Source organism: Vombatus ursinus, unplaced genomic scaffold (assembly GCF_900497805.2).
Source record: "Vombatus ursinus unplaced genomic scaffold, bare-nosed wombat genome assembly UNPS02014779.1, whole genome shotgun sequence".
Lineage (NCBI taxonomy): Eukaryota > Metazoa > Chordata > Mammalia > Diprotodontia > Vombatidae > Vombatus > Vombatus ursinus.
The window spans coordinates 61,093,003-61,105,404 of NW_020954557.1; the positions used below are offsets into that span (position 1 = coordinate 61,093,003).

The 12,402-nt window shown below is 35.8% G+C and overlaps 1 protein-coding gene across 1 annotated transcript in view; it reads left to right on the forward strand.

Moving 5' to 3' along the window:
• The window catches only part of LOC114045927 (activin receptor type-1), a 154,583-nt gene that overhangs the window by 73,285 nt on the left and 68,896 nt on the right, over positions 1-12,402 (forward strand). The window contains exon 2 of the mRNA XM_027866136.1: positions 4,676-4,749. Coding sequence (XP_027721937.1) covers positions 4,683-4,749 — 67 coding nt within the window. The 5' untranslated portion in view covers positions 4,676-4,682. The remainder of the gene's footprint in view (positions 1-4,675; positions 4,750-12,402) is intronic.

Below are 12,402 nucleotides of genomic sequence, written 5' to 3' on the forward strand. Positions count from 1 at the left end.
GAATAGGAATGTAATAGATACACAAATATGCACTAGGTGTTTCTGTTCATCATTTCAGTCTTGTCTGACTCTTCGTGACCCCTTTGGGGATTTTTTTTGGCAGATACTGGAGCAGTTTGCCATTTTCTTCTCCAGCTTATTTTATAGATGAGGAAACTGAGGCAAATAGGTTTAAGTGACTTGCCCGGGGTCACACAGTTAGTAAGTGTCTGAGGCCGGATTTGAAATCATGAAGATGATTCTTCCTCATTCCAAGCCCAATGCACTATCCCCTGCACCACCTAACTGCCCCATACATTCAGTAGGTAGGTCCAGATTAGTGTAGCTATTGAATTCTCTGAAATGATAGCAGTATTTGAATTCATACTACATATTTCCATTGAGCTAGAGCGAATTACCATATTTTGCATAATTATAACTTTGAATAGTAAGAATTCAAATACATGAGGTCACTTCAGGGGATTCATTATTTGTTCTCACTAGGACTTAAATTTAATAGAAAGTAATATTAAGTGATTTTAAGGTAGTGCACTCTAAGCTGGGGAGGTGATTTAGGTGAGGCTTCGAGAGAGATTGATAGCTTGTGATCAATCCTATAGCCTAGGATCCTATGCATTTTAGACCATGGCAAAATATATGGGTTGGACCATAAATAAGATACGGTCTATAGATCTGCCTTGGGAATAGGAAAAAAAGAACACTTTCTTTGTGCTAAAGAACAGATTTCTTTCTGCTAAATACTATGGTCCAGGAAATTCAATTTTGATTGACTCATAAAAGATATAAGCTATAAGTACAGATAACTTGTCTTTTTCCTGCTGACATTTAAAAAAAAATATTCATTGACACCTTCCCTTTGCTTGACCAAGATACTGGTGTTAATGAACTTTCTCCCATGACCCCAGGTATGTATCTCTGTAATAGAAATTGCTTAATATCAAGTTCCAGGTAATTTCTCTGTGCCACTGGGTATTCAAAGTTAAGAACCAGGAATCCAGAGTAGAAGGGTTGAAGTGACAGGTAATTTGACTAGCCTTGAATGAATTGTAGATACTTTGGAATATTGTCATTTCACCTTGAATTCCTGGTTTCATTCAACTCACATTTTTCTTTTTTGTTAACGTTATTTTACACCTTTATTACTAGAGTATGACTTTCTCTTGACTGCACACCCCACTGAAATTGATCCCTTACTTGCAATAAGGAAAAATATTTGATAGGCTGTAACCTACCAATGTATTCAACCTGCTGTCTCTGTAGTGCTCTTCCCTACAACATCTACAAGGTGGTACAGTGGGTAATAAGAGTGTTGGACTTAGAAGCAGAAGAGACCTGATTTCAAATCCTGGTTGAGCCACTTGCTATCTTTGTGATCTCATTCAAGTTACTTAATCTCTGCCTCAGTTTCCACCAAAAATAACATCTATCTTGTAGAGTTGTTGTATCGGATGAGATGATGTCTACAGTGCTTTGTAAACCCTCAAGGCCCTTTATAAATTCAATGACTATTAGCTACTATTATGATTAATAATGATGAGAGGGTATGTTTTTTATTTATCCTATATTTGGTAGCAAGATTGGTTATAACAATTTCTCAGGGTTTTGGCTTCCTTTTAGTGGTAATCTTATTTTTGATATTGCAGTAATATATGTTGTTTATCTTGTTCTCCTTATTTTATTTACTGTCATTTATAGAAATATTTCCATATATCTGTGAATTTCTCACTTAAATTTCTGACAAAAATAGTCCATTATATTCAGGTGCCAGTTGGTTTCATGCACATCTACCTTGCTTCTGGTTCTTTGTTACCACAAAAGTGCTGCTATTAATATTTTGGTACTTATTGAGTCTTTCTGCTTTTGACCTCTTTGAACATAGATGGCCAGCAGTGGAATTGTTGGGTAAAAGGGTATGAACTGTTAATTTTTATGTCATAATTCCAAATTTCAGCCCATACGTGAAACTACTCAGTAAGATGATACTGAAGGACAGGGGATTTGGGGAAAAATCAGATATTTTTAGTGATTTGTTTTGTGCAGAAATAAAACCTTGTGGGTCAAAAGTTGGGACCTAAGGGCAATGAGGATTTTGATTATAGTCTGATCAGGAAGTTTGTTTCAAAATGCTTTTCCTTTTTGCAGGATTATTTTTAAACTAGCTGAATTACCCAGCTAATGGCAGCAACTCCATTCTCTAGAACAAAATGGCAACCAGCAAGAGATCCTGACATCTTTTCCAAAAATTTTGGCAGACTTTCAGCTATCTGAACACTGTAGATTACACTGAGCTAGATAGCATAGGGGAGTAAAATCTGTATCTACTTTTGTCTTTGTTTTCAGGAGTCTAAATTAGTGTTTTATTTTTGGTTCTTTGGTAGAGCACAATAATAACTAACCAGCCTGATGGAAAGCGTTTAGGGGGGATGGCTTTTTTATCGCATTTGTGGGTTAAAAAAAATGTTGGTGGTTGATTTTTGCTTATCATGAAACAATAATGTCCATCTCCCTCCCCTCCCTAATCTCTTTTTAGAAGGGATTTCTTTCCCTTTTAACACTGGGACTCCTCCCAACATTTCCTTTTCATCTACTAAAATAATAAACACAAAGAGCTAAGGCTGTAGAGGTTATGATAAAAGGCTTAATCTTGTAACAGTTAATTTCAAAAGTTTTATTTCTCAGCAGGTGTGTAGGCTGTTCCAAGGGCCAAGTGCCATTGTCACAGGCCTAAAGTTGATCAAGTCAAAGTAAATCTTTTTCTTTTGAAGGCTTAAAAGCCATAAAGTGTGTGTATATGGGGAGTGAAAAATCAGTGCAGAGTCCCAGTAACAAAAACAATTTTTCTTAAAAACCAAGGGAAATTTTTAGACATATAAAAAAAAAAAGGCCAATTTTGTAAACTAAAACCAAGAAACATAAGATTCTATTTAAGAAATACAACAAATAGCAGAGCCTGAGTTTTCAGGTACATACTAAGGCTAGTTAAGTGATCTAGAGGGGAAGAGAATGAGAATGAAGGAGAAGCTATCAGAGAGCTCTAAAGAAACAAACTGAGGGACTTAGATCAAGTACTTAGACAAAGTACAGTTTTCACCTTTCCCTGGGAAAATTTGAGGAAAGGTGACACGTGAGTAATTGTGAATGAGATAGATATCAACGCACCCATGTTTTCAGGAGAGATCTTAATAGTTTCTGACTTGTACAGTAGTTGTATTTTAAAAATGAAGTACTTACAGGATTATTGTTAGCAAGCTCACCAATTTCCTTACTCTTTGGCAGGCCAGTCATTTAAATTGTACTTTCAAAATCTTACATTAGAAAATTGAAGAAGTGACAGTGGAGGCTTACACCAACACCAATTTCAAAATTATTCCTGCAAAGATTCTTTGAAGAACCCTGTAATCTCTTTTCCTTTTTGATATACATGCAATTTCATACTTTTAAAACATTAAGTTTTCATCTGTCCTTTGTTAATTTCCTTCTGGATAATCTCTGGGAGGTGAATAATAGTGAGCTGAAAAACCTAGAAGCAGAAAGTCTTTTTTGCCTTCCCTCAGAAAAAGAAGTAAAATCATTTGACCTAATATTAGTCATCTAATTTCTTTTTGAAGTTAATGGAACTATCTAGTTTTGCTATTCAAGCTTTTCAATATTAATTTTTAATTTTATACCATAAAATAGATGGCACATTTGTGCATGGACAGTCAGTATGCTTTTGGGATATGGTTTATGGAGTTAGGAAAAACTTGGATTTGAATTCTGCCTGAAGATACTTATTAGTTGTGTGATGGTGAGCAAGTAAAATGTAAATGGGGGATTATATCACCTTCCTCACTGGGTTATTACTAAACCACCCAGATGGATCTATGATCTCATTCATTTGGAACCTCCCTCCATTAATGCATTTTGCAACTCATCCATTCCTGCCCATCCTGCGCCACTCTTGTCCATGCCCCCTCCCCCCGCAACATAATGTGTGTATCATTTTACAAACTTGAAAGGGCTACACAATCACCAGCTCTTATTATTTGGGGATGTTTATCTAGTGGCTGAACACTTTGGAAAATTCAAAATCTTTCACACAAGATAAAGAGAAGAGAGGAGGAGGGAGAGAGAGAAAAAGGGAGACAGAAAGAAAGGGAGAGACAGACATATCCATATATAAGTACATACAGAATAAATACAAAGTGGATTTGGAAGGGAGGGCACCTCAAGCTGTGTTTGGAAGGAAACCAGGGATTTCCTGGTGGAGAGATGGAGATGAGAATAGAGAGCATTCTTGAATTATTCAGATAATCTGTTAAGCCCTAGATCCAATGCAGGTGGACTGAAAGAAAATACTTTCTTAGGAGCAGAGGGCATATGTTTAGAAGTAAGGGGTGGTTGCTGTGGGATGTATAAGGAAGGTTCTGAGTGCCAGGTTGGACATTCTGTACTTGATCCTTTCATTATTTAGGGTGTCTGAAAAGTCTTAATAGCTTAAAACTGCTTTAAGACTTTAGAAACACATTGTATGTAGTCAAGTCAAGAAAATACCCTCATTATTGTTGGATTTATTTGGATTTATTATTGTTGGAAGTTGGATTTGTGGTATATGAATTAGAAAATCCAAAAAAGAACAACTTTTATCTGAAGTTCAAATGTGTACATGCTTACATTTCTTTCTTTATTCCTACAGTTGTACAATGTTAGATGGAGTTATGATTCTGCCTGTTCTCATGATGATAACTTTCCCCTCTCCTAGTGTGGAAGGTAAGGCATGGTTCATACCCATTTTCCCCCATCTGTAAGATAGAAAATACTTGTAAAAGTGAATAATGTGTAGGAAATACACTGTTTAAATTTTCTTTGCCCATATACCCTTACAAAATTTTAATAGTGATGACATTTTCACCAAAAGCTTCAACATTTGATTGGCACATTGACCAATGAAAGAGGGAAAGGAAAGGAATAAACATTTATATAGAGCCTAATATGTGCCAGGCATTGTGGTAAGTATTTTATATAAATAATATCTTATTTAATCGTAATGATTATTAAATCAACCAAGATATGTCTTAAGAAAAATGTTTTACCTTTGGATCACAATTCTTCCACCTAGGTGATGTGAGCTTTGGGCCTGGAGTCAGGAAGACCTGAGTTCAAATTTAGCCTCAGACACATAGTACCTGTTTGACTCTTGGCAAGTTACTTAACCTCTTTGTCTCAGTTTTCTCAACTGTACAATGGGAATAATAACAATACCTTCTTCATAGGATTGTTGTTGAGTCTCAAATGATATAGAATTTGTAAAGCATTTAGCATACCGCCTGGCAGATAGTAGGTGGTATATCCATGTTTATTCTTTTCCCCTCCCCATTCCCTCATATAATATATTATACTAGCTCTTCATTCCTGATGTTTAGATCTAATCCTGTTTGACATTTTTAAGGAAATACTCTGGCACCTTTTATGGTACCCACATTTTGCTATATTAAATTATACTGTACATACTATACATATACACACGTATATGTGCATACATATACGTGTGTATATATGTGTGTGTGTATATATATACACATATATAAGTTGGCTTTGTTTTGTAGAGATATTTAATCACAATGACCTTTTTTATTTCTACGCTATTTTGATAGTAAAGGCCTTTTTTTTTTTAACGATAACATATCATTTTTCGAATTCCAGCAAAGTAATATTCCTAAATGTTTGAAATATTTGTGGTATATAGTTATTAGGTCCAGCATTGGGAACCTAGGATGGTAGATAAATATGGCTTTTAACTGTATGTGTGCACGTACTTGTTTTGTGTTGTTCATAATACATCAGCATTCATATTTCCCTTTCATTTTACATAAAGTTCTAGGAAATCTCATGTGTTGGGTAGGTTGGACTAGATGACCTCTGAGTTTACTGCTAACTCTTTATGATTCAGTGCTTTAAGTTGGAATAAGACTTTACTTGATCTCATACTGAAGAACAGCTAAAATGCCTTCTGCTCTTTTCCCTCCCATTAGTCATTAATTATACTATTATATAGAGGCGACACCATTGTAGAAAATTTCAGTTCTGTACTTGCATGGCTATTGTTGGCTTTTTCTTTTCTCTTAGAAGCATATGCAGGCCAAGTCTATTAGACTACATTTCATTAATAAAAGAAATCTATTTAATGATAAATGCTTCTATCTCAAAAGATTTACATTATGAAATTTACTTTATTGAAAATTTACTTCAGTGAAAATTAGTGAGTTATATAACCATTTTTATTATGACATAAACCTTTGACCTATCTGACGGTATTCATTGTTAAGTTCCCAAATAATTTGCAGGTTGACTGTATAGTAGAATTTCAAAACCTGGCATTTGGACCCTCATACAATGTTTATTGTTAGATACCCAAGTAATTTTGACTTTGACTTAATAATAGAATTTCAAAAGCTATCATTTCTCAGAATGCCTTAGGCCAATTAGAGGCAAGAGGGTACAAATCCAATAGAATTTTTGTTATGAACCACAGAGGTTCTGTTTTTTGCCAGTGGAAGGAAGATTAGGCCTTTCTTTGTTTTTTTTTTTTCTGTATTCTTGCTGAATATTCAAAAAGTTCTAGAAAGGATGGGATAGTAATAGAAATGTCTTAGCATTATAAATTTCTTTCTGTTCCTTTTTACTGTAAAATACCTTTTAAAAAATATTTAGTGCTTACTGCTTATTTCATCAGTTCTATTATCAAATGAGGGAATTGTTGTTTCATTTTAGTAAAGGGAGATGGCATCTAATGCATCTGTTCTATTTAGGCAATGATACAGCTTATTTGCTGCTACTAAAAATATGAAATAAATATGAGGGTACTAGACATTATACCTTTAAGATTTTAGTTCTTGACCATCAAATGCATTTTTTTCTAGTCCTAATGATGGAAGCAAAAGGGATAAATGGAGAGAATTTTAGACTAGGAGCCAATAGACCAAGGATTTAGTCTGCCACAAATTATCAATGTCACCTTGAGCAAGTCACTCCACTGAAGGCAGCAGGACTAGGCTTCTTCAAGATCAAACATTCTATGAATAGGTAAAACGTGTCAATTTAGATGTCTTATTAGTTGACATAAAGATATAGCTAATATCTATATAACACTTTAAGGTTTACAAAGTGCTTTATAAATGATATTTTATCCTCACAATAACTCTGAGAGATAAATGCTATTATTATCCCCATTTTACAGATGAAGAAACTGGGGCTAAAAGAGGTCAAGTGACTTGCCCAGGATCACACAGCTAGTGAGTATCTGAGGCCAGATTTGAACTCAAGAAGATGAATCTTCCTGATTCCAGGCCTGTCACTCTATTTACTGGACCACCTAGTTCCCTACAGAACCTTAGATTTCCTTAAATAAAAGTAAAAATTGCCTAGATTGACAAATTGCCCATAGGAGGAGTAAAATATGTTTTGATAGGACTGCATGTAAGAGTGTAGTAAAAAAGTCACCAGGGACCCTTTCCTTTCCTTTTTGCTAAACTAGTTTTACTAGTTTTACTGGTTTACTAGTTTTACTAGTTTTAGTTTAGTTCAGGAAGTTATCTAAATGAAAAGAGTACCCTGTTTTATGAGTGGGGCAAATCTGAGTATAGATGAAGTAGTGAAGCCAATTACTCGATGAAGTCAAGTGATCTGTAGTTTCATTGGTGTGAGGAGGTCTTCTTGCTCATCGATACTTTAGCAGATAGATGACTTCTCAAGTTGCTGTGATTAAAAAAAATTATTGCCTGGCAACCCATCTTCTTGTGAGGATTCTATCCACATTTAGTAAGTCTGATCTTTAGACAATAGATCTAAAGTTCCCTAGATGTGTACTTGCTAAGTAAGACCTGACATAACCTTTGAGAACCCAGAGTTACCTCCATACTGCAGAATGAAGCATCAAGGGGACTTGAGTGGAAAAGATTTGTTGGAATTCCATCCATTTTCCTCTTTTTCCAATAGGACACAAAACAGAACCAGTTTCTCACCCATTCCCAATATTCCCCACACCCCTTAAACAAATAAAATGTGACTAAAATCATCCCCACACACCCCCAAGAAAGAAATAGCAGAGAAATGAACAACAACAACAACCACAAAACATACCCCTAGTTTCTCAGAGTATAGCAACACAAACTAGTAAATGAGAAAAATAATAATAATTGCCTAAAGCTAATGTTGATTTCAAGGTAATTTGTGTGAATAAACTTTTCTCAAAAAATTTTGCAGAATTCATCCTCTAGAGCAGGGATTCTTAACCTTTTGTGTCAAGAACATCTCTGGCATTCTTGCAAAGCTTTGGTATGCTTCCACAGAACAAGTGCTTTTAATTGCTTAAAGTAAAATGCACAGGATTACAAAGGAAACTAATTATATTGAAATTAAAAAAAAATTTCTTAAAGTTCACAGACCCCAGGTTTATAACCCCTGAGGGCTAGAGGGAGTGTTGCTTATTTTGACCCCTGTGAAAACTAAACGTGAGGTTACTTAATTAAGGAACAGTCAAGGTGAATTAGAATCTATATTTCACAGTGTCCCTGGACCTGTGATACACTTCGCAGGAGGACAAAAGTTGGCATAGATACTTTAATCTCACTTACTCTAACTATTCATCTGTTTCTGTATAGCACTATTTATCTACTCATTCATTCATTCATTCATTCATTCATTTATTCATTCATTCATAGACAGGAAAGTCTTGCCTAAGTTGCAAGTATAGCCTCCACCAGAAGATGGCCAGTGGGGGAGGGGGAGCCCATAGGGGACTCACTATCAGGTGCTGGACTTAGTGTAACTACTACTTCTCAGCCCTACTGCATTTCAGAACTCCTGAGCTCAAATGATCCACTAATCATGGCCTTTCCCAGCACCAGAGATTACAGATGTATATTACCCCACCTAGCTGGCATATGAACTTTAACCTTGGTCATAAAGACAGAAGTAGTTACAGTAGACTGATTCTAATGAGCTGAAATTATGCTTTGTAGAGAATTTTTTTTTAAAGGAACTGTATCTTTTGCTAGACTTCTTTTTCTTTTTTTTTTTTTAGTTTTGGCATTGAAACAGTATCTAGACTTCTCCAGGATGGCTTTTCTTTCTTTTATTTTTTTCTTCTTTTATGGGAGGTAGGAGAAAGAAAGGCAGAAATTTTGACTTATGTGAATCCAGTGCAATCTGTATGTTCACCAACAGGGGCTTTCCAGTTCATCCATTTTCCTAATTTGGAATTATTAATATTATCTTTCATCTCCTTCATCCGTGACATCATCTTTACATTGCTATTCTCTTAGGGTATTGAAGTAGCCTCAGAGGTGTTACCACTACTGTTCCCTCTTACTCTGCCTCCCCCATTCTCCTCCTTAATCCCCTTTATTCATAGAAATGGTCATATTTCTTCTGCTCAGAAATCTTTAACAGTTCTCTCTTGCCTATCAAATACATTTTAGATTTCTTTACCTAGGAAACCAAAGACCCCTACATTGTGGGAACATTCTACCTTTCTGGCATATCTAAAACTATTTTGATATATTCTTGACACTTCAGCCACCCTCAGCTTCTCTGTATCTCCCATAATGCCCTTGTGCCTCAGTCAGGGCTCTACCCAGTCCCTGAAATGCTCTTCCTGTCTTGTTGAATTCCTGCCTATTCTGTGAAGTCCAACTTAAATGGAGCTTCCTCCATGAAACCCTTCCTAACCTTGCTAAAAATCCTTTTTACTTCTGACTACATTTAGATTATGATAAAATGTTTCTCTTGTGATCTTCTTATTCATTTTGTATTTTTGCATTATTTTTGTAGTTTTGTATTATATTATTGTATTATTGAATGATTTTTGAAAGCTTACTGAGGGCAGAGAATGAGGCATTTTGATAAACTCTCTATTGCTTTGGCAATGCCTTGCTCACAGCAGAGTGTGTAATGAATTAGCACATTTGTGGTAAAATCATTTTGTGAATTTGAGCTGCTTTTGTGAATTATGCTTTAATGCTTTTGAGGTCAGTTGGTAAAATTTCCCCCTAGAAGAGAAATTTTTGGTTCATTTGGGGCTAAGTTAATACAAAGAGCAGACAAAGGCATGAAAACATAGCCACAGGGCGGAATTTTGTTACTGTGTCTACATCATTGTAGTATCATCTATACATCATTGTGGTAGAGTTTAGGTGGTGAACACAGTTTATTCAATTTATAATATAGATAGTATCCATAGGAACTTTTTATTAAAACCATATTTCACTATTGTGCAAAGGTTGTCAAGGATGCTTTGACAGCAAGGAAACATCAATCTGGGAAAGTCTCATTGAAATATCAATTAAAAAATATAACCGTGGATTTCCTTTTTGTGTCTTTTGTTTGGTGTCCTACTTCTCATATACTTTCAGCTTTCCATAGAGGGCTACATCCATGTTATCTGGTTTATATTGGGAGAATAAGGCTCTGTGTAGGAATCAATATTTCCTAAGAAGAGGCAGTTTCAAGGTCTTTTCCTAATCATCACCCTTTTCATAACTGCTCCTGTGGTTGGGAGAGTCTGGACATAGACATTGTAGTTCCATTTTAGGCCTTTAAGCTTTACTAACTTGTTACTACCCCACTTGGTTTTCATGATTATAGTCATTGCAACCTGAGTGAGCCTAAATGTTCAAATAATGTATTGGCATGGCAGAAAATCAAGTCTGGGTCATAGGTTCATAGCAGCTACAATCTCCTGTTTCTAACTATCTAACTTCAGATTGAGTGGCTAGATAGTTCAATCAGCAGCCTCGAGCTCAATAATCTCAAACACTAGGAAGAATTCTGAACCTAAAAGTAAATGTTAATAATTTGAAGGACTGGTTATCTCTTTCATGTGGGTATCTCATCAACCTGTATAGCTAGAAACCCACCCATCCATGCCTTCTTGCCTTGTGCCCATGTACTTTTATTAATCTTCCAGATCCATTTGCCCATTTCACTGGGGACCTTCCCATGACCTTCCTATTAAAATTTCATGGATACCAGTGTAATGCTTTGGTATTTTTTATTCCAGTTCCATAATTAGACTATGCCCTTTGCATAGTCAAGCATGATCCAGATGTTTTGTCACTTCTCATGAAAATAATCACTGATAATGTAGATTCCTTGTACCCACCATACATCATTCCATTGCTTTCTGAGTCACCCTGATTTTGAGTCTTCAGAAATCATGATGTTCAATTAACAAACGTTTATTAAGGGGCTGCTATGTGTTAGGCACTAGCTTGGGTGCTGGGATACAAAAATAAAGAATGAAACAATTCCTGCTCACAAAGGGCTTACATCTAGTGAAGAAAATAAGTGCATAATTGAGTATAGACACAATAAATATAAAGACAGTAAGCGTAACTACAAAGCAGTTAAATAAAGGTAGTTTGGAAGTGAGGACACTAGCAATTGGGGTGGTTCTGGAAAGCTTTCATGTAGAAGGTGGCACTTGAACTGTGTCTTAAAGGAAGAGAGGGATTCTATGAGGTGGAGTTTGAGGAGGTAAAGCATTCCAAGTATGGCGGGTGGGAAGGGGAAGGATGCTTAGCAGAAAGACATAAAGACAGGAGTTGTAGTATTTTGTGTGAGTAATAGAAGACCAGATTGGCTAGGTTACAAAAGGTAAGAGGGAAAGTCAAATCCAATGAGGCTGAAGTTCTCTGCTATATAGCATCATGGGATGAATATTAGTATGAAAAATATGAGCTGTTTGGCAGCAGGAAACTTTAGGTATTGAAGGTGCCCCATAGTTTCTCATGTGACTAAAACCCACTATATTCTTTTTTATTCAATTCTGTTTTCAGCTCATTGGACTGGTCAAAATGCCTATTCCAGGGATAGGTACTTAACAGTGGACTTTTAATCCAAGTGTGTGCTTCAATCTAGACAAAATCCACTTGAATTTTTCTGGATGAAGTAGTGGGCTTCATAGTTTTATAAGTGCCTCATATCTCATTGAGGACCAATTTCTGAGAGCACAATGTTGTTCGTAAATGGAAGTACCTTGAGAATCACCACTTTCTCAGGCAGTTGTTTCCATTTGGACTTTGTTTATGATGATGTATATAATGAGAGAAAGAGTATTTATTAAGTACTTATTATGTGTCCAGCTCTTTGCCAAGTGCTAGGGATATAAGTTCAAAAGGAGCTTTACCCTCAAAGAGCTTACATGTGAATAGGATTGTGGTTATCAGGGAAAAGTGTTTTGATCTGAGAAGTCATAGTTTTTGGGGGGTAGAACAATAGGGCAGTTGATTGATAGTCTCAGTATAACTTTTCCATGACAACAGCTAAAACCTTTGGCAAACGTGTCTCACTCTTTTATGCCTTGCTTAGTACTTATAACACAGGCTCATAGAACAAAGTTACTCCAAATTACATTATGAGGAA